The sequence below is a fragment of the Macaca fascicularis genome, chromosome 16 (genome assembly GCF_037993035.2).
Source record: "Macaca fascicularis isolate 582-1 chromosome 16, T2T-MFA8v1.1".
In the NCBI taxonomy this organism is placed as follows: domain Eukaryota; kingdom Metazoa; phylum Chordata; class Mammalia; order Primates; family Cercopithecidae; genus Macaca; species Macaca fascicularis.
In genome coordinates, this window is record NC_088390.1 from 87,194,243 (window position 1) to 87,222,034 (window position 27,792).

Below are 27,792 nucleotides of genomic sequence, written 5' to 3' on the forward strand. Positions count from 1 at the left end.
TCCGGACAGTAAAATCATGAGACCTCAGAGAAAGAAGAACAACTGTCGTGACACCTCACGTGTGGTGTCCGTGGCCGCAGCACCCATGAGTGCATTTTGCTCTTGTTTGTCTTGGAGGGGAACCAGACATCTGTGTGCTGGCGTGGACTGGACATTGCCATGTGTTTGGACCATGTCTTTGTGGCTTAGCACAAAACCAAGACAAAAAGTTTGTACCTGTCATAGTCGCTGGAGAAGCCGTGCTGTTAATTGATACAGAAGCACAGCCGTGGGCTGAGATGCACCTTCTGAGCCCCTGGCTGTCCTCAGCCTCATCACAGACCCCACGCTGAATGGTCCTGTGGGACTAGGCATGAGGACTCGAGCTCATGTGTGCTCCCATAAGCTGGCTTTCCATTCAGTCATACAAACGTCTTCCTATAAAAACACCAGAACTGGCCATAAGGTAAATGAAAATAAGAACCAGTTCACTCTCAATTTCCTCCCGTTGTCTGGAGTCTTGTTGAGGGCTCTGGCCAGGTCAGCAGGCACTGTTTTGTCCTGTGAAAGTGGGCGCCTCCGTGGCTTTCTAGGGGAACTGAAGAGAGAGACTTTAGTCGGCGAGGAGCTCCTCGGCACAGGCAGCGTGTGGATTTCCTCATGCTTCTGCCGTGCCTACGTGCACTGACGTCACAGAAGAGGGAGATGACTCTGTCACAGTCAGAGTTTTCCTGTGTGGACATTGAAATGTGAAATTCCTGGCCGGTCACGGTGGCTCACGCCTGTAATCCCAGCACTTTGGGGGGCCGAGGCAGGTGGATCACAAGGTCAGGAGATCGAGACCATCCTGGCTAACACAGTGAAACCCCCGTCTCTACTGAAAATACAAAAAAATAGCCGGGCGTGGTGGTGGGCGCCTGTAGTCCCAGTTACTCAGGAGGCTGAGGCAGGAGAATGGCGTGAACTCGGGAGGTAGAGCTTGCAGTGAGCCGAGATGGTGCCACTGCACTCCAGCCTGGGCAACAGAGCGAGACCCCGTCTCAAAAAAAAAAAAAGAAATGTGAAATTCCTTGACCGCAGGTGCTGCCCCTTCCACACAGTGGGGTTCATCTGCTTGCGGAATCTGCCTCTTAAGGGCAGTTGGGAGAGACCCTCAGTGGCGCCTATCTGGAGGCTGCTGACCTAGCGTCGAAACTGTAGACCAGGAACGCAAGCAGATAAAAGCAGCAAGGGGGACAGATTGAACCAGCTCTTGGCATAGTTTCCTACCCCCCACCCAGTTCAGGAGTTCATGGACAAACTGTTTCAGGCATGTTGAACAACACAGTGTACATTTCAGAGTTAATTGGAAAATCTCTGTGAGTTCACTCGTTTGCCCCCAGAATGCCAGGAGTGAGCTCTGTTCTCAGGGTGCTCTTCCTTAGCCCCCTGTTTTTGCGGCGGCTTAAGGCTCTGCAGGAGCCGAGGGTATCCAGGCTCCATTCCTTGGCCCGACTCCGTGCTGCTGCGACTCTCATCTGCTGCGGGAAACTCGCTCCCTGTGGACGTTTTCCACGCCTCTGGCTGGATTTCTGCTCAGTAGCCTTCAACAGTGGTGTTCTCATCGTGTCCATCTGCTTCTATTAAGTTAATGGGCACAGGCACATGGCCCATAAAGCAGCTGGATCAAAAATCTGGTTCTTACCAGACGACTTAATTGATATATGTCCCAATCACAAGAAGTTGAAATCCTGTGTACAATGAATTTCAGAATCACGTTCTGGGCGCTTCAGTTTCCCTAAGTATAATTGGAGCCGCCAGTGGAGAAGACAGAAAGGGAGAACTTGAGTGTTAGGAGGACGGGGACCAGCGAGAGACAGGGATGAACAAAAAGTCTGTTTAATTTTAGATATTGGGTGCAGAAACCGCCATGGTTTAAATGCTTAGGGGACAACTGGATAGACAGTGGTTTGTTTCTAGCAGATTCTGAACTCGTCTGTTGGGAAAAACGGCTACTGACGCCCTCTGACCGTCAGAGGCGGCCTGGGCTAGACGGGGATTGGCGGAAGACATCTCGGCAGGGCTGCTGCACACGGGTGCGGTCTGGTCGGAACAGAACCGTGACTTGAGATACATACACTTTTCATATTTGTGCCGTTTATGCTATTTTTAGATTGCCTTTATTTTACGTATTAGGAATTTGCACACACATCAGGTGAGTTGTAAAGAGTCACAGAGTAAGTTCCTTCTTAGCCTGTGGCAAGGTGGCTCCTGCAGCTCCCCCACCCCTCCCCGCCCCCCCACCCTGGGGCCTCACTCACATGGCCTCTGCTTCCTCCTTTCTTTTTATGAGCTTTCACCTTAACTGTCTTCCTCTTTTCTTTCTGATTTCCCTAATTGAGTTTGTCAGTGCATTGAGCATGCTGTCTCCGTTGTCAGGGGCATACACTTGTGTGTGATTTTTGACTTGGCTAAGATGCTCCAGGATCCTGTCGCCCCCACCCATTGTGGTCTTTGGGTGCAGAGGGGGGTTCTTATGCCCAGCCACTTAGTCAGCCGGGTAGCCAGGGGTGAGTTTCAGAACCTTCTGAACCTCACCTGTCTCCCATCCAGGACAGGAAGGATAATGACACACATCTAAACTGGGAGGGGATGTTCTGGTCTAAACTGAGAGGGTGATGTTGTGGTCTAAACTGGGAGGGCGATGTCGTGGCCATAGTCTGAATCTTTCTCAGGTTCTCTGGTGACATTGCCTGGTGTGAGCTAGGAGGAAGGGTGAGGGCTTAGGCAGATGGAGGAGTGTGCATTTCAGTTTTTTGTTATAATTTTTTTCACTGACAAGATAACTTAGAGGGATTTTTTAAATTGGCAAATAGAATCTTCAGCTTTGCCTTCAGTTCCCTCATCTTAGGGTCAGCTCGTGGCTGCCACCCCAAGACAACGCATCCTCCCCGTGGCTGCCCCGCGGTTCTGCTTCCCAGAGGGCGCCGAGGAGCTAGACCTGGTGCTGCCGAAAAGGAACTCGGTAAAAGATTTCAAAATGTTGGGGGCCGGGCGCGGTGGCTCAAGCCTGTAATCCCAGCACTTTGGGAGGCCGAGACGGGCGGATCACGAGGTCAGGAGATCGAGACCATCCTGGCTAACACAATGAAACCCCGTCTCTACTAAAAATACAAAAAAATTAGCCGGGCGAGGTGGCGGGCGCCTGTAGTCCCAGCTACTCGGGAGGCTGAGGCAGGAGAATGGCGTAAACCCGGGAGGCGGAGTTTGCAGTGAGCCGAGATAGTGCCACTGCACTCCAGCCTGGGCGACAGAGCGAGACTCCGTCTCAAAAAAAAAAAAAAAAAGATTTCAAAATGTTTCATAGGAAGAACTTTCCCAAGTCTCAAATACACAGAACTTACTCAAAAAGGGCCCCTTCTTGTGGATATTTTTAAGAGTACATTTTGCCACGCTGTCTCACATGGGACCTTGGCAACAGCCGAGACATCTGGCAGCTTCTTCTGGAGTAAAATCTCACGCGAGATCGAATCTCAATAGACTGGGCTTGGACCGCCCATTTGACTACATTTCGATCCCAACTCTAGCTTTCAGAAACCTCCTTACAGGGAGAGGCCTATTGCTATGGGAAGACGAGAGAAATTAATGTCTGCGTTATTCCAGCGAAGCCCCCGCACTGCGCCGGAGGGTCTTTTGTTTGCGTCTTTGGGTTGCAGAAGGAGCTGTGATTGTGTGTGGCTTATCTTGCTCTCCAACCCAGTTTAGCACTCTCCTAGCTGAGCTCTTCTCTCACTTGTACTTTGGAAGAGAGTCACGTCTTGGCTTTGGGTCAGAGCTGTGCAGCGACCTCGGTTTTGTCCCTGTCATAGGGACTGATTGATTCTAAAATGAGCCGCGCGAGGCAGCCCTGGAGCCTGCAGCAGCACTGGTTGCCCAGCATGTCGCTGGCCTGTGTTTCACGTGGGGTCAGCTCTTCAGGGGTCGTCACTGAGTAGTAAGTGCTGAGCCTTTGGCGCTGCTGTAGCACCCTCCTGGCCGTTTGCGGAGAGCCTTTGGTGCTGCTGCAGCACCCTCCTGGCCGTTTGCAAAGGCAGCGGCTGGTTTCTGGCTGGCCCGTGTTTCCTCCACCCTGTGAATGCGTGTGGAAATTGACACAGTGGACTCTGGGATGTAGGGAAGGCTAGGGGTCAAGGGCACAGCTTCTTTATATAGAAAGAACAAATCAGATGGCAGGAAAGATACATAATGATGCATCATTGAAGTATTGGTTCTTTGTAATTTAAAAGAATCACTTGTTTTTAAAGAACTGAGTTTTATGGGTTTACCACAAGGCCATCCTACATCCCAGACGAGAATGGGTGAGGACCCAGCAGTCGCATGTGAAAATAAATGGTGTATTTAGCGGGAAACGCCCTCTTGCCGTCAGGCACGCTTTCCCTTGATCCTGGAACACCTTGGTTTCTGAGGATGGCAGCCCCAGCCGTTGCCCCGTAGCTGTTCCTCAGCACCACAGTCATGGAATCTCTGTACTGAACTAGGACTGAGCAGCCCTGGCTCTCAAGGGGTCACGGGGTGAGAGGACCCGAGTTCTGCAGGCATTTGCACGTGAGAAACTCCAGTGCTTTGTGGCTGTCCCACTTCCTGACTCAGCTTGACTTCCTTCCGGCAACCTGGGTGTTACTCCCATCTTAGCTCTGTCGGTATGTAGTATAAACACAGTCCATGTTATTGATAGTTTCTTAGGTAAAAACACATTAAGATTTGAATCAGGCCAAGGAGCGCGGAGAATCTGAAGTTGTCCCAAACGAGCTGGCCGTAAATGGGCTCCTCCAGGGCAAGGCGCGCCCCAGAGCTACTGGGGGAGGTGGAAGCCTGCCGTGTGCTGCGTGTGTGTTTCCTGTGGGTGACGCTCACGGTTACCTCCGTGGAAGAGGTTTACCTTTTTAGGAAAGAGTTGGTTTTTTCTGCTTTTGCAAAGTTGTGCCAACTGTTGATCATCTCAAGGACAGTGGAGAAGGGAGAGGCAAGGAGCCTGCCTTTCAGTCTTGGCCTTCTTTGAAAACAGAAGGTGGCTCCCTTAAATGATTTCCTGACTTGACTCATCAGTGTAGGGTGCCTGTGTTGACACTCTCTTGCCCCTCTCTCTCATCTCTGTCCCCATCCCTTTCACTTTTTACTATACGACAGTTTTCAACCGTTCCGTGAAACAGTTGAGAGGATGAAGAAGCGAACTCTGTATATATCACCTACATTTTACAATTATTTGCTCTTGTTTTGTTTCTATGGGTATGTTTGCTAAATTACAGACATCATGATGTTTTACCACCTAAACACTTAAATAATCATTTCTTTTTTAAAAAACTGACATTTTCCTTATAACCAAATTATCTTAACTTTTTAATGTCTTCTGCACCCAAATGGCAGAGCCCTTGCAATTAGCATTGTTCCCATGGAAGGTGTCTTTCCATTGCCGGCCAGGCTCCTGCATCCCACAGGCGCCTAGGGGGCTCCTCCGACATCCAGCCAGCTCTGCCACTGGGGCTGTAGCGCAGAACAAGACAGATGGGATCAGTTCATTATGTTGGTTGGCAGAAAGCTCAGATGAAGTGTTCATCTGTATTTCTCTTACTAATGGAATAATTGGTTTTCTTTTTTGCTAGCTTGCTTCTGTAGCACGGAGGGCAACTAAGACATAGCCAACTCTTGCACTTAATTTGTATCTTGTCCTGATTACTGGCCCAGAAGCTCCTGAATAGAGTAAGCTTTTCTGTACATTACAAAGTGCAGCTGTTTAACGTTCGCAAGTTAGGAAAGTCACTTCTACTCTGTTTTCTTCTAATAATACTGAAAGGCATACTTTTTTTTTTTTTTTTTAAGAGAAAGGGTCTCACTGTGTAACCCAGGCTAGAGTGCAGTGGCACAATCATAGCTCACTGCATCCTTAACCACCTGGGCTCAAATGATCCCCCTGCCTCAGCCTCCCGAGTGCTCTGACCACGCCCAGCTAACTTATTTGTCGAGATAGGGACTCAAGTGTGTTGTCCATGCTGGTCTCACACTCCTGTCCTCAAGTGATCCTCCCGCCTTGGCCTCCCAGAGTGCTGGAATTACAGGCATGAGCCAAAAAAACCACTTACTTTTAAATTTAGTTACAAATATCGCATGATTTGGCACATTAGTTTCATGTGGGGATGTTTAGTTCTTTGGGTTTTTTTTTAACCTGCTGGATTAAATGAAATGCTGAGAGTTGAAGAAATTGGCTGATTTTACTTTTTTTTTTGAGATGGAGTTTCGCTTTTGTTGCCCAGGCTGGAGTGCAATGGCATGAACTCGGCCCACTGCAGCCTCCGCCTCCTGGGTTCAGGCAATTCTCCTGCCTCATCTTCCCGAGTAGCTGGGATTATAGGCGCCCACCACTATGCCCAGGTAATTTTTTGTACTTTCCATAGAAATGGGGTTTCACCTTTTTGGCCAGGCTGGTCTTGAACTCCTGACCTCAGGTGATCTGCCCACCTCAGCCTCCCAAAGTGCTGGAATTACAGGCATGAGCCACTGTGCCCAGCCTATTTTACTTTTTTTTTTTTTTTTTTTTTTTTTTTTGAGACAGAGTTTTGCTCTTTTTGCCCAGGCTACAGTGCGGTGGGGCGATCTCGGCTCACTGCAATCTCCGCCTCCCGAGTTCAAGTGATTCTCCTGCCTCAGCCTCCTGAGTACCTAGGATTACAGGCATGCGCCACCATACCTGGCTAATGCTGTTTTTTTTTTTTTTATTTTTTTTTTCTCCATTTTGGTCAGGCTGGTCTCAAACTCCCAACCTCAGGTGATCCGCCCGCCTTGGCCTCCCAAAGTGCTATTTTACTTTTAATTGTGTATTTATTGCCACTTTGAGCTATATTCAAAAATTCCTTTTTTGAAAAAGAATATTTAAAGCCAGACCCCTCCAGCAGTTTGCTGTGTCTCTGTATGACTAGGTTAAAATACACAAGTCTGAAAGCTTCAATGACACCTTCGTCAGTATAAATTCTAGAGACTTCACGTGCCAGCCGAGGTGAAGTAAGCCACCTACAGCCTCTCTGTCCCACTCATTACAACGAAAAGCTCTGGTCAGGTTACAGAAAAGCAACTACCAAAGACTACAAATGAGCAGGAATGGTTGGGACTGGAGTCACAGTCAAATAAAATACAGAGGTGAATCTCTAAATGTAAAACACTTTATTCGGGAAGCAGGATTTACAGTTGAAGGCATACAGGCAGACCAGGTGGGCTTCAGTAGATCTTGATGAACAAAGAAAAGGTTGGAGGTTTTATAAAGAGGAGAAGTGTTTCGCGTTGCTCTTTGAGAAGGTTCTTTGACACGAGTAAGGTTTTGGGGAGCTGGCAAGTTCCTACTGGTGAGTGGGTGAGACTAGTCTTCGAGTCACAGCAGGTTGTGTTGCCATTAGTTAAAACTGGTGTCAAGTGACAGCAGGCAGTTTCAGCGGCCAGGCTGGCAGAGAACTGCGTTCCTCGAGGATATTTTGTGGCCCGAGTGCTTTCCCCTGGCCCCTTGACTCTGGTTGAGTTGGGTGTGACAAGACTGACCCAGTTTGTATGATCAGCTTTCACAATGACAGTGACAGTCATGATGGGGATGGGTTTTGAGGGCCTTTCCCTCTCCTTTGCTGTGGAACTGCACAGGGAATGCTGATGGCAAGACCTCCAGGGAAGCCACTTATGTCTTCACCACTAGAGAACAGGGGGCTCTGCATGTTGGCGAGAGCAGGGGGTGCCACACTCCAGCACATCGTGTGTTCACCTTCCAACCGGGAAGCTGTCCTTGTTCAGGAGATTTTAGAGCGCGTCTGTCCGTGGGGAGGAGTGGCTAGGCGGGGTGGGTGGTGGTGTCCTAGAACCAGTGCCCCAGGGATGACTGTCTGTGCTTGGGCCAAGTCCTGGAGGTCATAACAGAGGCCGCCTCTGCACAGTGGGATGGGAGAGTGAAGGCTAGACTGACGCACTATTGGGTGACACATGTCTGTATGATTTGGGTTTTTGTAGTGACCGCCATTTGCTTTTATTCTAAAATAAATCAGCATGATTCAGTGTTGCGTAAAAGATAAATATGCAAATGCGAAACTATCTCAATGTGGTGGGTTTATACAAATTTTTCACTTTTTTATGGTAAATACATGTGGAATTTTTTTAATTAGGAGGAAACAAAGGAATTTTCATTCTCAAAAATGAAAACAGCATTCAATAGTTACTTGTATGATACTTGACAAGATTACCGAGCTGAACGTTAATTTGTTCTTCATTGTTAAAAGAAAACTCTAGACAAATTAAATTTAACAGAGTTTAATTGAGCAAAAAACCATTCTTGAATCAGGCAGCCCCAGAACCAGAATAGGTTCAGAGCGACTCCGGGACTGCCATGTGGCCGGATACTTTCATGGGCAGGAAGGAAAGTGACTCCAGAGAATGGAGGAGCCGCAGCAGCTGGATTGGTGGCCGCAGGGGGTCTGCCTTGCTTGAGCCCGGTTTGAACAGTTGGCTGTCCGTGGTAGTCTGAGACTCAGCTGCCTGTCACAAGACCAGGCTGTTTACACATCAGGCTGGGTTACGGTTCACCACGTATATGGAACCATTAGGCCAAATGTAAAACATGTACGGAGGCAACCTTTAGGCGAAACTTAATTTAACATCATAGAAATCTTGAGGCCACTTGTTTGCGCACCCAGCCTGGATCAGCCATAATTCTTGCTTCATGCCACACTCATCACTAGTCCATATTTGGCCTCCTTTTAAGTAGTTAGTTAACAGGTATTTTTATAGCATAATGGGTTTCCCCAAACCACCACCCAACCAAAACCCAGACCTTGATGATGACCTGCGCTCACCACACAGGGCCCTTGATGCGCACACGCCTGCCACCCCGCCCCGTGACCACTGCCCTGAGTGCCAGGCTCATCATCCCTTCCACGCCCTTTCTAAATTGCTACTATGCATCTGTGTGCATTCATTAAAACTACTACTTTTCTTTCAGATTTTAAATTTGTTAAAGGCTTTAGTGCTGAATGTGATTTTGAGGACTCTTTAAAAAAAAATGCTTTTGGTTGGAATGTGGACATTTTCCACTTAGCTTTGTGTTGCTGGTGTTCCTCCATATCCATGTGTGTTTAGCTAGAGTACCCCCCTCTAACTGCCTGTAACATTCCACTCTGCGAATATGCCACACTGTGTGCACCTGCTACTCCTTAATGGACACTTGAGCTTTTCCAGCTTCTTCCCTTACTTGTTTGTTTTGCTTTGCTTTGCTTTGGTGTATTGTATTGTATTTTTGCTATTATGAACAGTGATACTTTGAACATTCTTTTCCGTGTGTGCTTTTGAACACATGCAAGAATTCCATATGTATTGAAAAGCAGAGTTGCCGGATCATAGTGTATAGGAATGTTCAGTTTTAAGGGATCATGGGAAGGTGCTTTCTCAGTGGTTGTGCCATTTTACACTCCTGCAGTGGTGATGGAGACAGCCTGTGACCCACGTCCTTTCTAGTTCTTGGCATTGCCATTCTTGTACATTTTTGCTGAGTAGGTTTAGAATGATATCTCGTGTAGCGTTGATTCACATTTCTCTGATATCGCATGATGTTGAGCATTTCCTCATATTCAGTGGCCATAGGTATGTCCTCATCTTTGAGATGTCTGTTCATCCATTTTTCTGTCGGCTTTTTAATGCTCTTGTGGATTTATATGTAGGTTTTCAATCCTGGTTATGATGGATGTCGCCCCCACCTTTTTGCTTTTCATTTTAAGACAACTACAAATGCTACCAAGGTTATGTGTCATCATCACTTCATAGATCTCCTCCAGCGTCTCTTGGAGTTTTCTCCCCTCTAACTTTAGCCTGTCATCTGCAAGTGTCTTCCTCATGAGTCTTTTTGTGACAAGTCTTCTGAGGCCGTATGTGCCTCTGAGAGTATTTTTGTCATGCTCACACATTTGAATGACAGTTTGGCTGGATACAAAATTCTGGGTTTTAACTTACTTTTCTTTAATAAATTAAAAACATCAACTGGGGGTGGTGGCTTACACCTGTAATTCCAGCACTTTGGGAGGCTGAGGCGGGTGGATCACCTGAGTTAGTAGTTCGAGACCAGCCTGACCAACATTGTGAAACCCCACCTTTACTAAAAATACAAAATGAGCCAGGCGTGGTGGCAGGAGCCTGTAATCTCAACTACTCGGGAGGCTGAGCCAGGAGAATCACTTGAACCCTGGAGACAGAGGTTGCCATGAGCCAAGATCACACGACTGCACTCCAGCCTGGGTGACAGAGCGAGACTCTGTCTCAAAAATAAATAAATAAAATAAATAAATAAAAATAAAAACACCACTCCATTGTCTTCCTGCATCCTGTGTTAATCTGATTCTTGTTTCTTTGAATGTGATCTGCTCTTTCTTTCTGGAAGCTTTGTATGTATTTTCATTGTCTTTTTAATATTCTTGATCTTTACTACAATGTATCTAATTTATGATGTTCTTCATCTGTATAATGTATCATAATACCTCACAGAATGTGAGGATTAAAACAATCAGTATAAAAGACATAAACAATGACCACCAGATAATAAGCACCAAATAAGCATCAGCTGTGTTATATTATCATTCTATTCAGCTTTATGGATTTTTTGAGCCATTTTTATTACCTCTGCCTTTGCCCGGTCTTTGACCTTTCGTTGCTCAGTAACACTCTAATGTAGGTGAATGAAAGAAATCGTGTAAAATGTGAAACCAGTAGTTAGCAATTCTGGTATAAAGATAATTTACATTTTTGGCTAAAACGAAGTTTGTGTACGAAATGACTGATTTATGCATGCTACTCTTATTCATATAGCCATACTATAATAAAGTTGCATGATAATCCTATTTTAATTTTTTATTTAAGGGAACATTATATTTTCAGTGAATTTATAATAATGCTTATTTCCCAGCCAATAATTATTTTTATAATTTTTAAGTCTCTGTCTAATTCCAATATCTGGCCAACTATGAATCTGTTTTTGTTGATGGTTTTTTCTCTTGATTTTAGATAGTATACCATCTGTTGTGGATGAGGCATTGTAGACATTCTAGATTCTGTTATTTTCTTTTGGGCAGTTAACACTGGTCTTGTAGAGGCTTGGTTATAGGACTAGGCTCTTTTGGCCTTGATCTTAGTTCTAAGGTGCGGTTCGTATTCCCTCTGGGGTGTCCATGGAATGCCTCAGATGTGATCAAGCCCTGTAATTTGGCAGGACCTGATCTCCTCTGTCTTCACAGTGGCAAGCAGATGTTAAAATCTCTCCTCTGCGTTTTCAACCTTCCTGCTGTCCTCCACGGGGATCCTGGGAATATTATCCTGTGTGTGTGCCCTTCAGGAGCCAGCCTCCGACTTGGGGAAGGTTTACATGCGGGTTTTGGTTCCCTTCTTCCTAGGGCTTTTGCCTGCAATATCCTGGCAGCCTTGAACGTGGTCTCAGCCCAGTAAGGCTGCTGCCTTTCAGTTGCATGCTATCCCCCACGTGACGTGTGAGTGAGGAGCACCCCTGGGAAAAGCCAGATGAAGGTGATTCATCCAGAGTTATTCTCGTTTTCTAGGGGTCACGGCCCTTCCAGTTCCTGCCTGCATTTGTTTGTTGTTCAGAGTCTTCAAATGGCTTTTGAATATTTTGTCCAGAGCTTATCATTATTGGCAAAAGGATTAGTCTGATATAAGTGATTCTGTCATTACTGGACTCCAGAAATCCCAGTCAATAAGTACATTATGGATAAAAAGACAAAGCATGGTTCGCATAGGACTCAGATTTGAAAATGCATTTCCTGTAGATCATTTTTATCCACAGAGAAATTCTAGTTTGCCTGGGAGCACGGTAGGAGCTGCATGTATTTGCGCTGGTGCAGAGGTGTCTGGGCACAGCCGAGGAGAGCATCTGCAAGTGAAGCCAGTAGAGGAGACCACTCAGAGTGGCACTGACTGGCTCGGGGAAGCATCGGGGCCACACGGGACACTTGACGCCGTGGGAAAGGGCTGCTCTCTAGCTTCAGGCAAACGCGGGCCTCACTTTTATTTTCTCGGCTCTTTGAACAATAAAACACTGACTACTGCAGCCACCACCAAGAATATAACTTCCTCTCTGCGGGCTGAGCCAGGTATCACTTCCTGAGAGAGTGAGCGTGGCTGGCAGCCGTGCTTGGGGTCCAGGACGGCCAGCTCAGCCTCCCCTCGCCCTGCAGGGCTGCGGAAGTGAGACCATCTTCACACGCCAGCTCGTTGTCATCCTCGTTCTGGATCTCTCAGTTCCTCTCCCATTTCCTATCCCACTGCTATGGGTGCCCTCCTGGGTCCGCCATTCCCCATAGAGGAGTCACTTCCACGTCTCCCCCGAAAGTGCCTGACCCTTGTACTGCGCCCTCCCCTGGGCTACTGTCCTTCTCCAGGCTTCTTCCATTGCTCACTTCCAGCCAGCAGTCCGCGAGTGTGTTTTGCAAATGTGGTGCTTGCTCTGCACCTGCCATTATGTTTTTAAGGTGTATTATTTGTTCTTAATTTTAAAAGTAGGTGAATTAAACATTTTGTATTTCTCCTACTAAAAATACTGCATTGGCTTTTTACTCTGCGGCCTTGGTTCTGCCCCACTGTATGCCAGTAGCCTGGGTGGGAAGAGAAATGCTTTCCCTACCTCCTGTTGGTGCCACATTAGAGAAAGCCTGTCCGGCTCCACACGCACTCCTAAGGATGGACTTGCCTCAGACATGAAGCCAGCTATGACCTGTAGGATTTTATGATTATGAACGTGACATAATTGCATTTGCATTTCTTTTGTGTGCCTTAAGGCTACTCATTTATTCTACTCCAGCAGGCTCCCCAGCTCACTTCCTTAAGAAAGAAAGAAGTGGCAAGTCCAGTCCACTCCGGTGTCTCGTTTGGAGACTGAGCTTTATTAAGCATCTCGGCGCTCCTCTCCAGGGACTGGGCTTCGTGTGGCTGCAAATGGCTCCTCTCCTTTCTCCTGACAACTCACTGTGGCAGCTCTGTAGTCTCGCGCCTTGACAGGATGGCAATGACATTTTCTTTACAAATCTAAAACTGCCGAATTAAGGAAATCCGAGTGTACTTGTTCACCAGGGCAGTCCCTGTCCCCACCTTTAACTCTCCTTTTCCTGCAGGTCTGTTGAATTTCCTGGGTGACTGTTCCGTTCGTGGCATTCACTCACGTTCTCTTCTTTCTCTGCAGGTTTTGCATGCAGAAATGTGTCAGTCTGGTGCCTGGCGTCACACTGGATTTGATAGAAAAGTAAGTAGGATTTTTAAGCTCTTGTGGCTCTCTGGAGCTGATGAGTTTCTTTTCCTTTTTGAAGGCTCTTGCTTCTCAGAAGTACTTTCTATCAGCGTGGCATGTTCCCTTTCATGTGGCTATGTTCTTTTGTTCTCTGATTAAGGCTGTCACCCTGGGGCTTAGTGCAGGAGATAACCAAACATGGGCCATATGAAAAGAAAAACAATAAAAAGCTGGATTCCTTTGAACATTTAAAAAATCTCCAGACTTTAAGCCAATACAAGAACATACCACTTCGCATACAGATCATTGCTGCTGCCACTGAAACGGCAGCTAGATCATAGCTAGCTCTTACCTTATTTTCTGAAACTGTCGCTTTAATATTCTATAACTTTCCATCCCCTACCCACCTGTCTCCATCCAATTTCCATTTTACTATCTCAGGGCAAACTGATTTCAGAACCTCAGCGATGAAGTGATGGGGTTTAGTCAGGCCTCCCATGAAGAGTCAGTAGCACTTGCCTCCTGTAATCCTTCCGGTCCCATTGGCCGACCTGTCTGTCCCTCGCTGTGATCTCTTTGGATCTGAAGTGGCGTCTCAGGACCCGGAGCGTGGCCTGCACTGCCTTGTTCTGTTTGTTTGTGCGTCGGATTCATCGTGACTCATCCTGAGTCATCCAGGCAGCATGGAAGAACTTTGGAGTTATTTTAAACCCTTTGGCTTGGAACCCCATTTCTTCTAGAATTAACATGCAAGATAATTGTTTTCTACATCTTATTATACAAAGTTGTATCTTAATATTAGGACCTGAATTTACTAAATTAGGCAGGAAAAACAAACCCACTTCCAAGTTTCTCTTGTGAAAACATACTTGCCTTGTGTATCGGGGAAAAATACAAAATATTATGTGTCAGCGTTCACGAGGGCACGGTGAGCTCCATCGTGGTTCACTCCCGCCGTGGAACATGGCCGTGTGGCCAGTAGGAAGGCCGGGGAAGCTGCGCTGGTCCTGATGTAGAGTGGTCTATCAGATGTGCTAAGTGAGCACTCCCCAGCATGGGTACCTGACAGATCATAGTGCCCAGAGGCTTTCCAAGCAGTGCAAGCTGTGACTGAAAAGACTGTTTCAGATAGTGGAGTCTCTGAGAAGCATCACATGGAAAATAACTTAAAAAAAAAAAATCGGGACTAAATGATCTGTGCTCCCCTCCCCTTCTGTTTGGTTTGGTTCCCTGATGAGATTTCATGAGATGTGTTAACTGGTCATTGCTGTGCGCTTTCTTTGGGGCTTTTATTTCCCCCTCTGTTGTCTGAGTTTCAGAACTCTCTATTCCCTGTAACGTATAGATTGCCCCCACCACTCCTGCCCCTCCCCACACACGTACCAGATGCGTATCCCAAATCTAAAATTCCAAAATCAAAAATACTCCAAACTTTTAAAAAAAGTTTTAAATGAATTTTAAAAAGAAATAGACATGGGCATCTTGCTGTATTTGGCCAGGCTGGTCTTGAACACCTGGCCTCAAGTGATCCTCCCACCTCCACTTCTCAAAGCACCAGGATTACAGGTATGAGTGATTCTGGCTGTGCCAGGCCAAAATCGGGAACTTTATGAGCACTGACATGCTACTCAAAGACAATGCTCTTTGGAGCATTTTGGACTTCGTGTTTTCGGATTAGTGATAAATCCAAAAAACTTAACTGGTAAGTATAATGCAGATATTCCAAAATCTGAAAAAATTCAAAATCCGAAACACTTCTGGTTCCAAGCATTTCAGATAAAGGGACACTTCACCTGTGTATATATATTATATATCTAATTTATTAAATAAACCATATCCATTAATATTTCAGCAGTTATATTTTATCCTCGCTGGGCTGGCTTATTTAGGCAGCTCTTGGGTGAAAACTGTCTTGGCGTTTTCCATTTGTTGTGCCTCCCTGTGGCTATTTCCGTGGTTTCCTCTGGAGGTGGGAGGGCCGCAGTATCCTTTCTCCTCTGCCTGGTAGCAGGAGCCCGAGCCTTGCCCACACCTCCGTCTCCGTGTGGGTCAGTGTCTTGTCTCCGTCCTGGACGGCTGCTGTGTGCTGTTCTGTCCACCCTGGGCACCTGTGCCTGTGGCTACTCCAGACAGGGCCCTGCCAGCGCATGTTGAGCCACGTGAGCTCAGGCAGCACCACGTGTTCCACGTCTCCCGCGCAGAAAGGGCTGTTAAAAATCACCTAGTGATTACGACAAAAAATTGTTTTAAGTTATTGAGTCAAACCCCTTATTTTACTGAAAGAGAACCTGGTATTTGGTCCACTTCAGCTCCTGGGTGACCTTTTCTGCCTGGTTCGGGCAGGGCTGGCCTAGAGCTCAGGTCTCGGGACGGCCCCGCCGGGGTCTGCCCAACGCAGGGAGGTTTCCTGGAGCTCAGGTCTCAGGACGGCCCCACCGGGGTCTGCCCAGCGCAGGGAGGTTCCCTAGAGCTCAGGTCTCGGGACGGTCCCACCGGGGTCTGCCCAACGCAGGGAGGTTTCCTGGAGCTCAGGTCTCGGGACGGCCCCACCGGGGTCTGCCCAACGCAGGGAGGTTTCCTGGAGCTCAGGTCTCGGGACGGCCCCACCGGGGTCTGCCCAACGCAGGGAGGTTTCCTGGAGCTCAGGTCTCGGGACGGCCCCACCGGGGTCTGCCCAACGCAGGGAGGTTTCCTGGAGCTCAGGTCTCGGGACGGCCCCGCCGGGGTCTGCCCAACGCAGGGAGGTTTCCTGGAGCTCAGGTCTCGGGACGGCCCCGCCGGGGTCTGCCCAACGCAGGGAGGTTTCCTGGAGCTCAGGTCTCGGGACGGCCCCGCCAGGGTCTGCCCAACGCAGGGAGGTTCCCCTCGAACAAGACTTTGGTGTCGGAACAACCAGCTGCCTCCCGTTTCTTTCCAAAACTTAAAATGTGCAGCATGACATCCTCAGCGTGACTCACAAAAGAAAAAAAATTGGTAAATTGGACTTCATCCAAATGTAAGATGTTTACTCTCTGAAAGACACTGCTAATATGAAAAGACAAGCTATAGACTTGGAGACAATATTTGGGAGTCACATATCTGACAAAGAACACTTGTATCCAGAATGTATAAAGATATCTCAGAACTCAAAAATAAGGGGGAAAAAGCAATTAGAAAACAGACAAAAGACATGAAGAGACACTTCGCCAAAGAGGATTTAGGGATGGCAAATATGCATTAAAACCCAGTGAGACAGCACCGTGTGTCCCTGTTAGAATGGATGACATTTAAAAGGCTGACCAATCCCGTGTTGAGAACTCACATCGCAGCTGCTGGGAATGCAGAATGGTGCGGCCACTCTGGAAGTACTGTCAGCTTCTCATCAATGTCCACACACCTGCCAACGTGTCCCCGCATTCCCACTCCTGGATCTGTACCTGGAAGAGTGAAATCTTAGGATCACACAAAACCCTGTGCGTGAACGTTTGTGGTAGCTCTGTTCATTCCCCCAAGCCGGAAGCAACCCAGATGTCCCTTGCAGGGCAAATGGATCCAGACTGTGGTGCATCTGTATGGTGGAATTCTGCTCAACAGGAAAAAGGGACAGGCTTTCTGTATCCACCGCCATTCGGGTGGTTCCCAGAAGTATCACACTAAGTGTCAGAAGCCCGTCTCCAAGGGTGGCACACGGTTCGATTCCCTTTCCGTGACCTTCTGGGAAAGACAGAACATGGGCCAGAGAACAGATCAGCTGTCGCCAGGGATTAGAGGGGTGGACAGTGTGGCTGTGGGGCTAGCGGGAGGGGCCTGCGTGGGGCCTTGATGCTGGTGTGGTTCCACAGATCCACCCATGCGTTCCAGTCCATAGCATGTGCACCTGCAGAAGTCATTTTGCTGTTTGACAACTGAAGTAAAAGTAATACATAATGTAGGGGAGGAAAAAAAACCTCACGAGAGCGAGTAGGCCGGAGAGTGCAGACCAGAGGCAGCACAGGGCTGGCCGCCACTACGAACAACAAGCCACGGGCCTGGGGAACGAGGGGTGCAGGGAAACGGAGACGTGGATTTGGGAGAGGATGTGAACTCTACAGCAGCGTGCTCTGTTGTTTCTGGGAAGATTCCTTCAATCTTATTATTAAAATAGGATTCAGTGAGGATTGAAAAAGAAGCAAACACCCTCCCCCATCCACCGTGGATGTTAGTCATTTTCATCAGACGCCCTTTCCCTAAATCATGACGTTAGCGTTTGCAGCCGCTCGTGTTCTTCCCAGAGCCAGTGCGTCCCCTCCCTCCCCAGCACGAAAGGCCCTTCTCAGCCAGTGCAATCGTGACTGCTGGAGGTTAGGGCAGTGTCCTCGTCTTTCTCACTTCTCCCCTTCTCCTGTGCCAAGTGATGCTATGAAGGTGGCTAATTGCTAAAGGTTTATTGTATTTTTAAATTTAAAGAGACAATGAACTGTTAATAGTAGGCAGTTTTCAAAACACACCCTGCTTAGGGATTCAGGGTGTGAGGAGGAGAGTGTGCTGGGAAAAATATGGACGTTGGAGTCAGAGCAGCCCCATCCTTCCCTCCTGACCCTTCTGAGCCACACTCACTGGGCACCTCCTTGCTCTGGGTCTGTCTCTGTCCTGCAGAAGGGACACCACTCGGGTCTCACTGGGCAGCAGCAGTGCCGAGGGCATCACACGTCCTGACACGGCCTCGGCTCTCAGCCCATGTCCACCTCCCGCCAGACACTTCTGCCTTCTCAGCACTTCCCAGAGCTGCAGCTTGGATGGTGGCTGCTGTCACTCCACATTCCTGTAGTTCTGTAAGTGCCTCCCACGCCTCTCCATCTGCCATCAGCTGAGGCACCGACTACTCCCAGGCATCATTGCCCTGGTCCCACTGCAGTTAGAGAGAGATGGCAAGGCGCCGGAGAGGCCGTGCTCTCGAGGCCCATCGCTGAGATGAATTGGCTTAGCGGGCTGTTTTCGGCCATTCTCACACTGCTATAAAGATACTACCTGAGACTGGGTGTATTAGGGTTCTCTAGAGAGACGGAACGAATAGGATAGATATAAATGTGAAGGGGAGTTTATTGATTAATATTAACTCAGACAGTCACAAGATCCCACAGTAGGTCGTCTGCAAGCTGCAGAGCGAGGAAGCCAGTCCGACTCCCAAAGCTGCAGAGCTTGGAGACCTCAGTATTAACCATCACACTGGGCAGTTTATCAATACCAGAGGTTTAATTGACTCACAGTTCTGCATGGCTAGGGAGGCCTCAGGAAACTTACAATCATGGGGGAAGGGGAAGCAAGGCACATCTTACATGGCAGGAGAGCGAGAGCACGCCAGGGAAGGAGAAGTGTCACACTTTTAAGCCAGCGGATCTCGTGAGAACTATCACGAGAACAACCACTCCCATAATCCAGTCACCTCCCACCAGGTCCCCGCCTCGACACGTGGAGATTGCAATTCAAGATGAGATTTGGGTAGGGACACAGAGCCAAACCAGATCACAGTCACTGTGGGTACCTCAGTCTTTACTGAGAATAACTTCTGAAAGTGTGTGGATTTGGGTCTGAGCCGCTGTTCTCTCAAAGCAGTTCAGCAAAAGCACCTGTTTTGGTCGGGCGCGGTGGCTCAAGCCTGTAATCCCAGCACTTTGGGAGGCCGAGACGGGCGGATCACGAGGTCAGCAGATCGAGACCATCCTGGCTAACCCGGTGAAACCCCGTCTCTACTAAAAAATACAAAAAACTAGCCGGGCGAGGTGGCGGGCGCCTGTAGTCCCAGCTACTCCGGAGGCTGAGGCAGGAGAATGGAGTAAACCCGGGAGGCAGAGCTTGCAGTGAGCTGAGATCCAGCCACTGCACTCCAGCCTGGGCGACAGTGCCAGACTCTGTCTCAAAAAAAAAAAAAAAACCACCTGTTTTAGTGTCTTCCACTTGGAACCCACGTCACACTCGCAGGGTGAACTCCCGCGGTACCTCCCCTCATAGTGTGACAGAGGTTACATTGAATGCGAGTGGCTGAATTATGTTTATATTTTTTATGCCACGACAAATTCCTAACTGTAGAATTATACAGCACTGGAGAAATCCAGATCTTTGCTCCAAAAGCTGCCCAGCCACAGCTGCCACTAGCTCTATTTCCAAGTGGACGTCAGTTTTTAACTTGCGCAGACAGAGTGACTTCTCCACTTAAAACACTATTTTTACGTTCTTTTAATTTTTAGATTTTGTTCCTCAATTATGTTTAGTCTCATAAGAAAGGTTTTTTGTTTGGTTGTGTGTGGTTTTTTTCTTGTTGTTGTTGTTTTCCAGACAGGGTTTCGCTCTGCTGCCCAGGCTAGAATGCAGTGACGCCATCTCAGCTCACTGTAGCCTCAACCTCCTGAGCTCAAGTGATCCTCCCACCTCAGCCACCCAAGTAACTGGAACTGCAGGTGCATGCCATCATGCCTCGCTAATTTTTATTTTCTGTTGTTTGGTTTTTATTGTAGAGCCAGAGTTTCCCTATGTTACCCAGGCTGGTCTTGAACTCCTGACCTCAGATGATCCGCCTGCCTTGGCCTCCCAAAGTGCTGGGATTACAGGCATGAGCCACTGCGCCCGGCTGTGTCTTTTGCATATTGTATTATCTACAAAGGACATGAGTTACTTTTTAAATAAGTGATCTTTTTAATCAAATGATCTTCCTGCCTTGGTTTCCCAAAGTGCTTGGATTATAGGCATGAGCCACCACGCCCAGCCAAAGAAAAGTTTTTAAGAAGTAGATTTGATTTTGCAGTTACAAAGGCAGAAAATTCAGCACATCTATGTTTAATAGTGTCTTTCATGCTGCTGTGTTTTTTATATTCAGAGGACACTCCTAAAAAAAAAAAAAAAAAAAGACCGGGCGCAGTGGCTTAAGCCTGTAATCCCAGCACTTTGGGAGGCCGAGACGGGCGGATCACAAGGTCAGGAGATCAAGACCATCCTGGCTAACCCGGTGAAACCCCGTCTCTACTAAAAAATACAAAACACTAGCCGGGCGAGGTGGCAGGCGCCTGTAGTCCCAGTTACTTGGGAGGCTGAGGCAGGAGAATGGCGTAAACCCGGGAGGCGGAGCTTGCAGTGAGCTGAGATCCGGCCACTGCACTCCAGCCTGGGCGACAGAGCGAGACTCCGTCTCAAAAATAAGTAAATAAATAAAAAATAAAAAGCCTCATTATTTTTATACTTTATCATTTTCCAAAGATTTCTTCTCGAAATATGTTGATCTTGGTTACAGTGACCTCTTTGGCTCAGACCCTCTTGGCCAGCCCTTCTACTACTTCAGGGCCCCTTCTTTTTTCCACGGGGGGTCCCATCAGCATATGTCAACTCACGTAATGCTAGCCCTCGTGTCAGGGGAGACAGATCCACTCAGAAAGCAGCCGTGCGGTACAGTTCAGAGACAAACAGATCATCATCAAGCTCTGCTGATGAATGTGACCCCTGTGTTCCAGGCAGCCAAGACTGAGTTCCCCCTTGTTTCCCTTCGCTGAGCACGCCAGCCATGTTTGCGATGTCCTTGTGTGTCCCCTGTCCTGAGTGTGACGCTGGGTCCAGGGTGCTTGAGGATGAGCCCCCAGCACATTCTAGGCTGTGCCTGTCACCAGTGTGCCCCGGGCGAGGGAGTCACCTCTCTGACATGGAAGCCCAGAGGCTGTGTTCTGGAAGTAGATGCCGTAACCACCTTCGTCCTTACAGGGCTGGAAATGTGGCAGCGTCCACTATCTGTGGAATGTCCTCTGGAGCCTCCTTGCCCGTGCCACAGGGAAGGACACCATGGATAGGGCTCCCATGCGTCACAGCATGTGGCCAGCAGGGCCACGCCACCTCCCAGGGAGGCATCTGACATGCACAAAACCTTTTGAGTTTTTGTATGTTTTTTTCAACACTTTCCTAAAATGCAGTGGTCAGAAGTTAGTTGCCTGCTCCTGCTTGGGGGACCAGTCCCTCAGGGGGTTTGGGAATTGTTCCTCCCAGACTCTGGGGCTGACATGTGGAGAGTGACCGCCTGACCCCTGCTCCAGAGTCAGCAGTTCGGTGCTCCTCTGAGGCCACTCCTCCCATCACAGGTGGGAGCAGGAGCGCTGTGGTCTCGGAAGCCGCACCCTATGATGTGCATTCACCTGAGTGACCTTCCTGGACTCAGGACTGCGCCAAGCAAGGCTGAGGCACTGCCTCCCTCAGGCAGCATGTGTGTCCACAAACTTCATAAGTAGCCAAGGAATATTTCAAAATATATACATTTTTGAATAGTTGAGAGATTTTAATACAAACATTTGCATAATATTGGCAGAGCTGTCAGTGGGTGCCAGGTGAGAGCCACACGGTTGTCTGGGTGACACCCCCATGTCCCCGCACACCATGACTGCCCTCCTGTCCACCTTGAGACGGAGCTCCGGGTTCCTTGAGTCACACCTATGTTAAAACGTACGCAGTCGTCCATCACTTTCACGTCTGTGCCGGCGAGACCTCCCTGGGGAAGCGTTTGCATTTGCTGCCCTTTTCGCCAAGACCCTCCCAGGAGAGACATGACCTTTGAACCTAGAGCCAGAGAACTTGCATGGGCGTCCCTGCCTTCCCTACATGAACTGATCTTGGATCCAGGTTGATGGTGGGATAACCTGTTTTTAATTATAGTTTTAAGACCAGGCAGAAACAGGCTCTCGTGCTTGGTCTGATTTCATTTATGTTTTAGCAGTTCATTATTGTAAACAGAATCCTAAGGACTGTAGACCGGGGGGGTGGAAAACCCACAACAACACAGCACCTAGAATGCACCTGTGTGACATGTCGAGCGACACTCATTCGGAACAGATTGTGTGGATGTGCAGATGCCAGGGAGCCTGCAGTACCTGTGCGTACACTAGCTGGGGTTGGACTTGATTTACTCTTAGCTTTTGCCAGCTTTTTAGGGATTCCGAAGAACTAGTTTTGCAGTTTTGTTCTTTTGTCTTAACTCATGACATAGAAATTTCTTGCCCTCGAGAATACCTCTGTTGCCACTAAGCGTGAGGATGACGTTGGTTCCTGGGTCCCACCTGACTAGCGTGACAAGTCACGTGATGCAAGGAGACTAACGGGCCTGTGTTCTTGGGCTTCTTGTTTCCATCAAGCTTCATGACCTGCAGGAAGTAAAACCAGGTCTGCCTCATGCTCTGCACACCCCTTCGCTCCCCAGTGGCCTCTCTGCACACTCCTTCCCTCCCTGGCGGCTGCCCTGCGCACCCCCTCCCTAACCGGTGGCTGCTCTGCACACCCCTTCCCTCCCCGGCGGCCACCCTGCACACCCCTTCCCTCCCCGGCGGCCACCCTGCACACCCCTTCCCTGCCCGGCGGCCACCCTGCACACCCCTTCCCTGCCCGGTGGCTGCTCTGCACACCCCTTCCCTCCCCGGCGGCCACCCTGCACACCCCTTCCCTCCCCGGCGGCCACCCTGCACACCCCTTCCCTGCCCGGCGGCCACCCTGCACACCCCTTCCCTGCCCGGTGGCTGCTCTGCACACCCCTTCCCTCCCCGGCAGCCACCCTGCACACCCCTTCCCTCCCCGGCGGCCACCCTGCACACCCCTTCCCTGCCCGGCGGCCACCCTGCACACCCCTTCCCTGCCCGGTGGCTGCTCTGCACACCCCTTCCCTCCCCGGCGGCCACCCTGCACACCCCTTCCCTCCCCGGCGGCCACCCTGCACACCCCTTCCCTGCCCGGCGGCCACCCTGCACACCCCTTCCCTGCCCGGTGGCTGCTCTGCACACCCCTTCCCTCCCCGGCAGCCACCCTGCACACCCCTTCCCTCCCCGGCGGCCACCCTGCACACCCCTTCCCTCCCCAGCGGCCTCTCTGCACACCCCTTCCCTCCCCAGCGGCCTCTCTGCACACCCCTTCCCTCCCCAGCGGCCTCTCTGCACACCCCTTCGCTCCCCAGTGGCCTCTCTGCACACCCCTTCGCTCCCTGGCGGCTGCCCTGCGCACCCCCTCCCTAACCGGTGGCTGCTCTGCACACCACTTCCCTCCCCGGCGGCCACCCTGCACACCCCTTCCCTCCCCGGTGGCTGCTCTGCACACCCCTTCCCTCCCCGGCGGCCACCCTGCACACCCCTTCCCTCCCCGGCGGCCTTTCTGCACACCACTTCCCTCCCCGGCGGCCTCTCTGCACACCACTTCCCTCCCCGGCGGCCTCTCTGCACACCCCTTCCCTCCCCGGCGGCCACCCTGCACACCCCTTCCCTCCCCGGCGGCCACCCTGCACACCCCTTCCCTCCCCGGCGGCCACCCTGCACACCCCTTCCCTCCCCGGTGGCCTCTCTGCACACCCCTTCCCTCCCCGGCGGCCTCTCTGCACACCCCTTCCCTCCCCGGCGGCCCTCGTTGGGAGCGTGTGAAGGATGGTCCTGAGTGCAAGCTGTAGATGCCAGGTGGTGATCAGCACGCACGTGTCAGATGGGCAGGTGTGTTTGGCACACAGAGACCTGCACGGCAGGCACCTGCCTCGTGCCCATGTATCCTTGCCTGCTGCCATCTGAGAGGATGTACCCTCGTCCTACAACACCTGGCCCTTGGTGTGCCAGGTCTGCGAGGCCAGAGCTCTCTAGGGGTCCGTGTCGGGGCCATCCTGAGCGGGGAGACGCCGTGCTGCTAAGCACACAGCAGGCAGCCCCCGGCCGAGAGCCTCAGGACCCCGCTGTCTGGGGTTTGGGGGCTGAGTGTGGCACAGCACCACTTTCATGCCCTTTGGAAGGCCCGGCTTTTGTGACCTGGCCTCCTCACCAGCTCAATGGCAGTTTCAGGGCACAGCGTCCCTGCTGCCCCCAGACGGTCAGAAATCCAACCCAAATCAAATCATTATCCTCGTCTTTGTCAGCACTGGAGACGCGGGGTGGTTTCGTTCCTCAGAACCGCCGCACGATATGTCTTCCATAATAAATGCGGTTTATTTCAAACAGCGGCGCTCAAAATCAAGGCTCCTCAGGAAATCCAGTATTAACCCCTTCCTAGCTTTTGCCACTCTTGTCAAATGGGCAAAACATGTTGTTTAGCATCTCAGCACAAGACGAGAGAAGATCGGGCAGTTTGTGCATAATTATTTAGCAGTCTTTAAGGCTAGGGGAGGAAGTTGCTTTCTAATTAAGCTGCTGTGTCTGGAAGTAAATTATAGTGAACCTTCCTTGAGCGACCCCCCAGTTTCTAATTATCTACGCTAACCTGGCAGCTTGATGAATAAGCCTGTTGCTGCTGCAGTACGTATTTATATCCCGAATCCTTTGAGAGAGTGGCAATAAGATCCATGCTTGGAAATTAAGGGACATTTTTCAGCCCTGAAACAAAGTAATGAAACGCTTAAACAGTGCTAGAAATATTAGAGTTTTCAGAAAGCTCTGGGGAACCTGAGAGATGTGAACCTGTTCTACGAGGCTGCTAGTTAGTATTCTGATCACTGAAGGCTCAGAGCGTACCCAGAACTCACTCATGATTAACATTGATTGTGTACACAGCATATTTTAAACCACTAACAATCCAGCGTCGTGAATAAATGAGTTTCCGTGTGCTGCTGCTTCGGAGGCTCTGGTAGCACGGCCGCCCCTGTGGACCGGGGACAGCAGGCGCAGGGCTGCAGCCCTGCAGCCCTGAAGCTTGGGTTTGACTCTGGCTCTGAAACCTTCAGCATTGTGTTAGCTGATCTCTGGTTCCCCTCTGTGGGAATTCTGTCTAATCTGAGCCTGGGAATGCAGTACAGAAAACGTAAGGAGACCCGGGAGCCGCTGCTTGAGAGCACGTGGCTATCCACGCTTCCTCGGGAATGATAGTGACTCTAGGAACCATTTACTGAGCCCCGATGGTGCCAGGCACTGAGCTGAGGCCTTTACAAACGTTACCTCTTAGTCCTCCCTGGAGCCCTTCAAGGGTAGGTGCTGTTGTTACCTATCTTTTAAAAGATGGGGAAACTGAGGCACCCAGCAGGCACGGGGCCTACCGAGCACCATACCATTAGGACAAGCTGGGACAGGGATTTGCTGGCAGCCTCCCTGGAGCCTGCATGTCCTTCCCTTCAGCATGAGCTGTGTGAACGGAGCACGGAACCCAGGCCTCTAGAAGGTCTACACAGGGCTGGGTGAGGGGCGGCATTCGTGTCAGAGGCACAGCAGCTGTGATTAGAATTCACTTCACTGAGGCAAGTCATACACATGGATTATGTTTGAAAGGAAAACTATCAAAAGATCCCAGTCTTGATTCAAAAAGTACCTTTCTTTCCAACATAAATATACAATATTGGCGGGTGAAGGTGAAAATCAGTAATTCATTAACGTCTGCCAGTCACTGCTGAGATGAGGAACGAGGCACTAGACTCTGACTTAGAAATGAAGAGGTAGAAACAAATCCCGAGAGATCGCCGAGCGAGGGGGGTGTGAGTAACTGGCGGAAACGTGGCACCGCCGCCACCTAGCAGAAGAGCACCCCTGCCTGCCCGAGCACAGCCTCCTCGGTGTTCCCGTGCGCCCCACACCAGGGCACACGGAGCTGCACTGGGGTCCTTGTGCCCGGGCACCTCTCATTCAAGTGCCCCCACGGGCAGAGGGAAGACGGGCACCAGGTCCCCTTTGTGTTCGATGCACACCCCAGCAAGGCCTCCGTAGCTCATCCGGGTCGGCTGGCGTGGAGGAGGCTCGGTTCTGAGATGAAATTGCGGACGTGCAGCCAAGGGGGAATGTGAGAGGTTCCGAGGTCACCCCAGGGAGCCTGCACACAGCACGGAGATCTTCCGTTTCCTTCACAGCGGTACCCAAATCCTGGTCTTTGTCATCCAAACAAAGGCCTGCACAGCAGAGCATGGAGCTGTAACATCTGTGGCACTCACGCCACCTCCTCATGGCTAGGCACCTCCTAGCATCCTAAAGAAAATGTGGGCTGGGCGCGGTGGCTCACGCCTGTAATCCCAACACTTTGGGAGGCTGAGGTGGGCAGATCACGAAGTCAAGAGATCAAGACCATCCTGGCCAACATGGTGAAACCCCATCTCTACTAAAAATACAAAAATTAGCTAGGCATGGTGGCACGCGCCTATAGTCCTAGCTGCTCGGGAGGCTGAGGCAGGAGAATCACTTGAACCCAGGAAGCAGAGGTTGCAGTGAGTGAGCTGAGATGAGGCCACTGCACTCCAGCCTGGTGACAGAGTGAGACTCCATCTCAAAAAAAAAGAAAAGAAAAAGAAAATACATGTGTCTGGATGTCTCTAAAGGAAGCCTTCACTCTGCAGAGATGCGGGGGCACAGGTTGATTGGAGGGCAGCTTCCATTCATTGAAGGCAGGCGCAGAGTGAGGAAGAGGCCACGGTGAGGCTGAGCGTGTGCCTGGCCAGTGCCCCTCGGCCGTCCTTTCTGGTGTTGGCATTTGCTCTTGTGTAGGAGTTGTCTCAGACAGCTCAGTACCTATGGGGCACACATCACTGCGACCACATGACTGGGATGAGGCTCAGCCCCCGTCGATGCCTCTTTTCCAGACGTGTCGTAGTTCGGCAGGTGCACCTCCCTCTGTCCAGTCTGCCGTTCCTCCTTAGCTTTCCCTGAGTCTGTTGCTCTGGCTCCATTGCCCGCACAGCCCTTTGGTTCCTCACAGGCCCTGGTTCTGGAGGGGTGCCCGGAGTGCCTCCTCTGGCAGGGGTGCCTCCTTGGATCTGTTTATCCTGCAGGACTCAGCGCCCCGCCGTCGTTCCTATGCGCGTGGCTGCAGACTTGCAGTCAGTGATAAAGCAGTGTGGCGTGAGTCGCCAGCACAACCGGGGGCCCCAGGTGTGTGGCAGCTTTTCTGGTCCTCATCACAGCTGCCCGGTGAGCAGCCTCTGAGGCCGTCTCCATCTAAACTTCTGGAAACTGAGGCAAGGGAGATGGAAGAACTTGCTGAGAGTCAGAGAGTCACATGAGGGTCCCCTGTTGGTGGTGGAGCCTGTGTCCGTCCCCGCCCCCTCTGCTGGCTTCTGAGTTTGCTGCTCCGTGCTGCATGGTCCCCTCTATCGGAGCCTGGTTGCTGCACCTTGTGGCCCTTCAGAGAAAGACCTCCCGGTTCTGAGGTACGTGTGTCTTCTGACCTCGAAGCCAGTATGTCATGTGTGAGCGGCCAGTTCGTCAGTGGGGCCTCGGGTTCCAGGCTCGAGCGCACTTTCAGACCCCGCATGTGTTTCTCTGTGTTTGTTTATTCACCGTTCGTTCAGCAGACGTCCGCCGTGGTCTCGCTGTGTGCTAGAGCCTGTCCTAGGCTCTGGAGCCAAGTCCTCGCTTGTTAACTTACACCCTGATCAGGGGAAGAAACACACGTAAGAGGAGTGTGAATGTACCAGGAATGCCATGTGATCGCACACAAGAGTGCCTGGATGCTTCTTTGATTGGGCAGCCTGGTGAGGCCCGTGAAGAGGCAACACTGGAACTGAGACCACCTGGCCAGACGGGAGCAGCCGTGCCAGGACCAGGGGGCAGCGTTCCAGACGGGGAACCCCACAGCCTGTGACCAGGCATGAGCTCAGGCTGTGTGGCAAGGGCCTTCTT

At 50.4% G+C, this 27,792-nt stretch overlaps 1 protein-coding gene across 6 annotated transcripts in view; it reads left to right on the top strand.

Moving 5' to 3' along the window:
- Positions 1-27,792, top strand: part of RPTOR (regulatory associated protein of MTOR complex 1) — a 418,470-nt gene that overhangs the window by 230,187 nt on the left and 160,491 nt on the right. For all 6 annotated transcript variants that reach the window (XR_012426322.1, XM_005585210.5, XM_065532458.2 and 3 more), the window contains one exon: positions 13,214-13,273. Coding sequence is in view for 5 of the 6 variants with exons in the window: in XM_005585210.5 (XP_005585267.1) it covers positions 13,214-13,273 (60 nt within the window). In the remaining variant the exon portion in view is untranslated. The remainder of the gene's footprint in view (positions 1-13,213; positions 13,274-27,792) is intronic.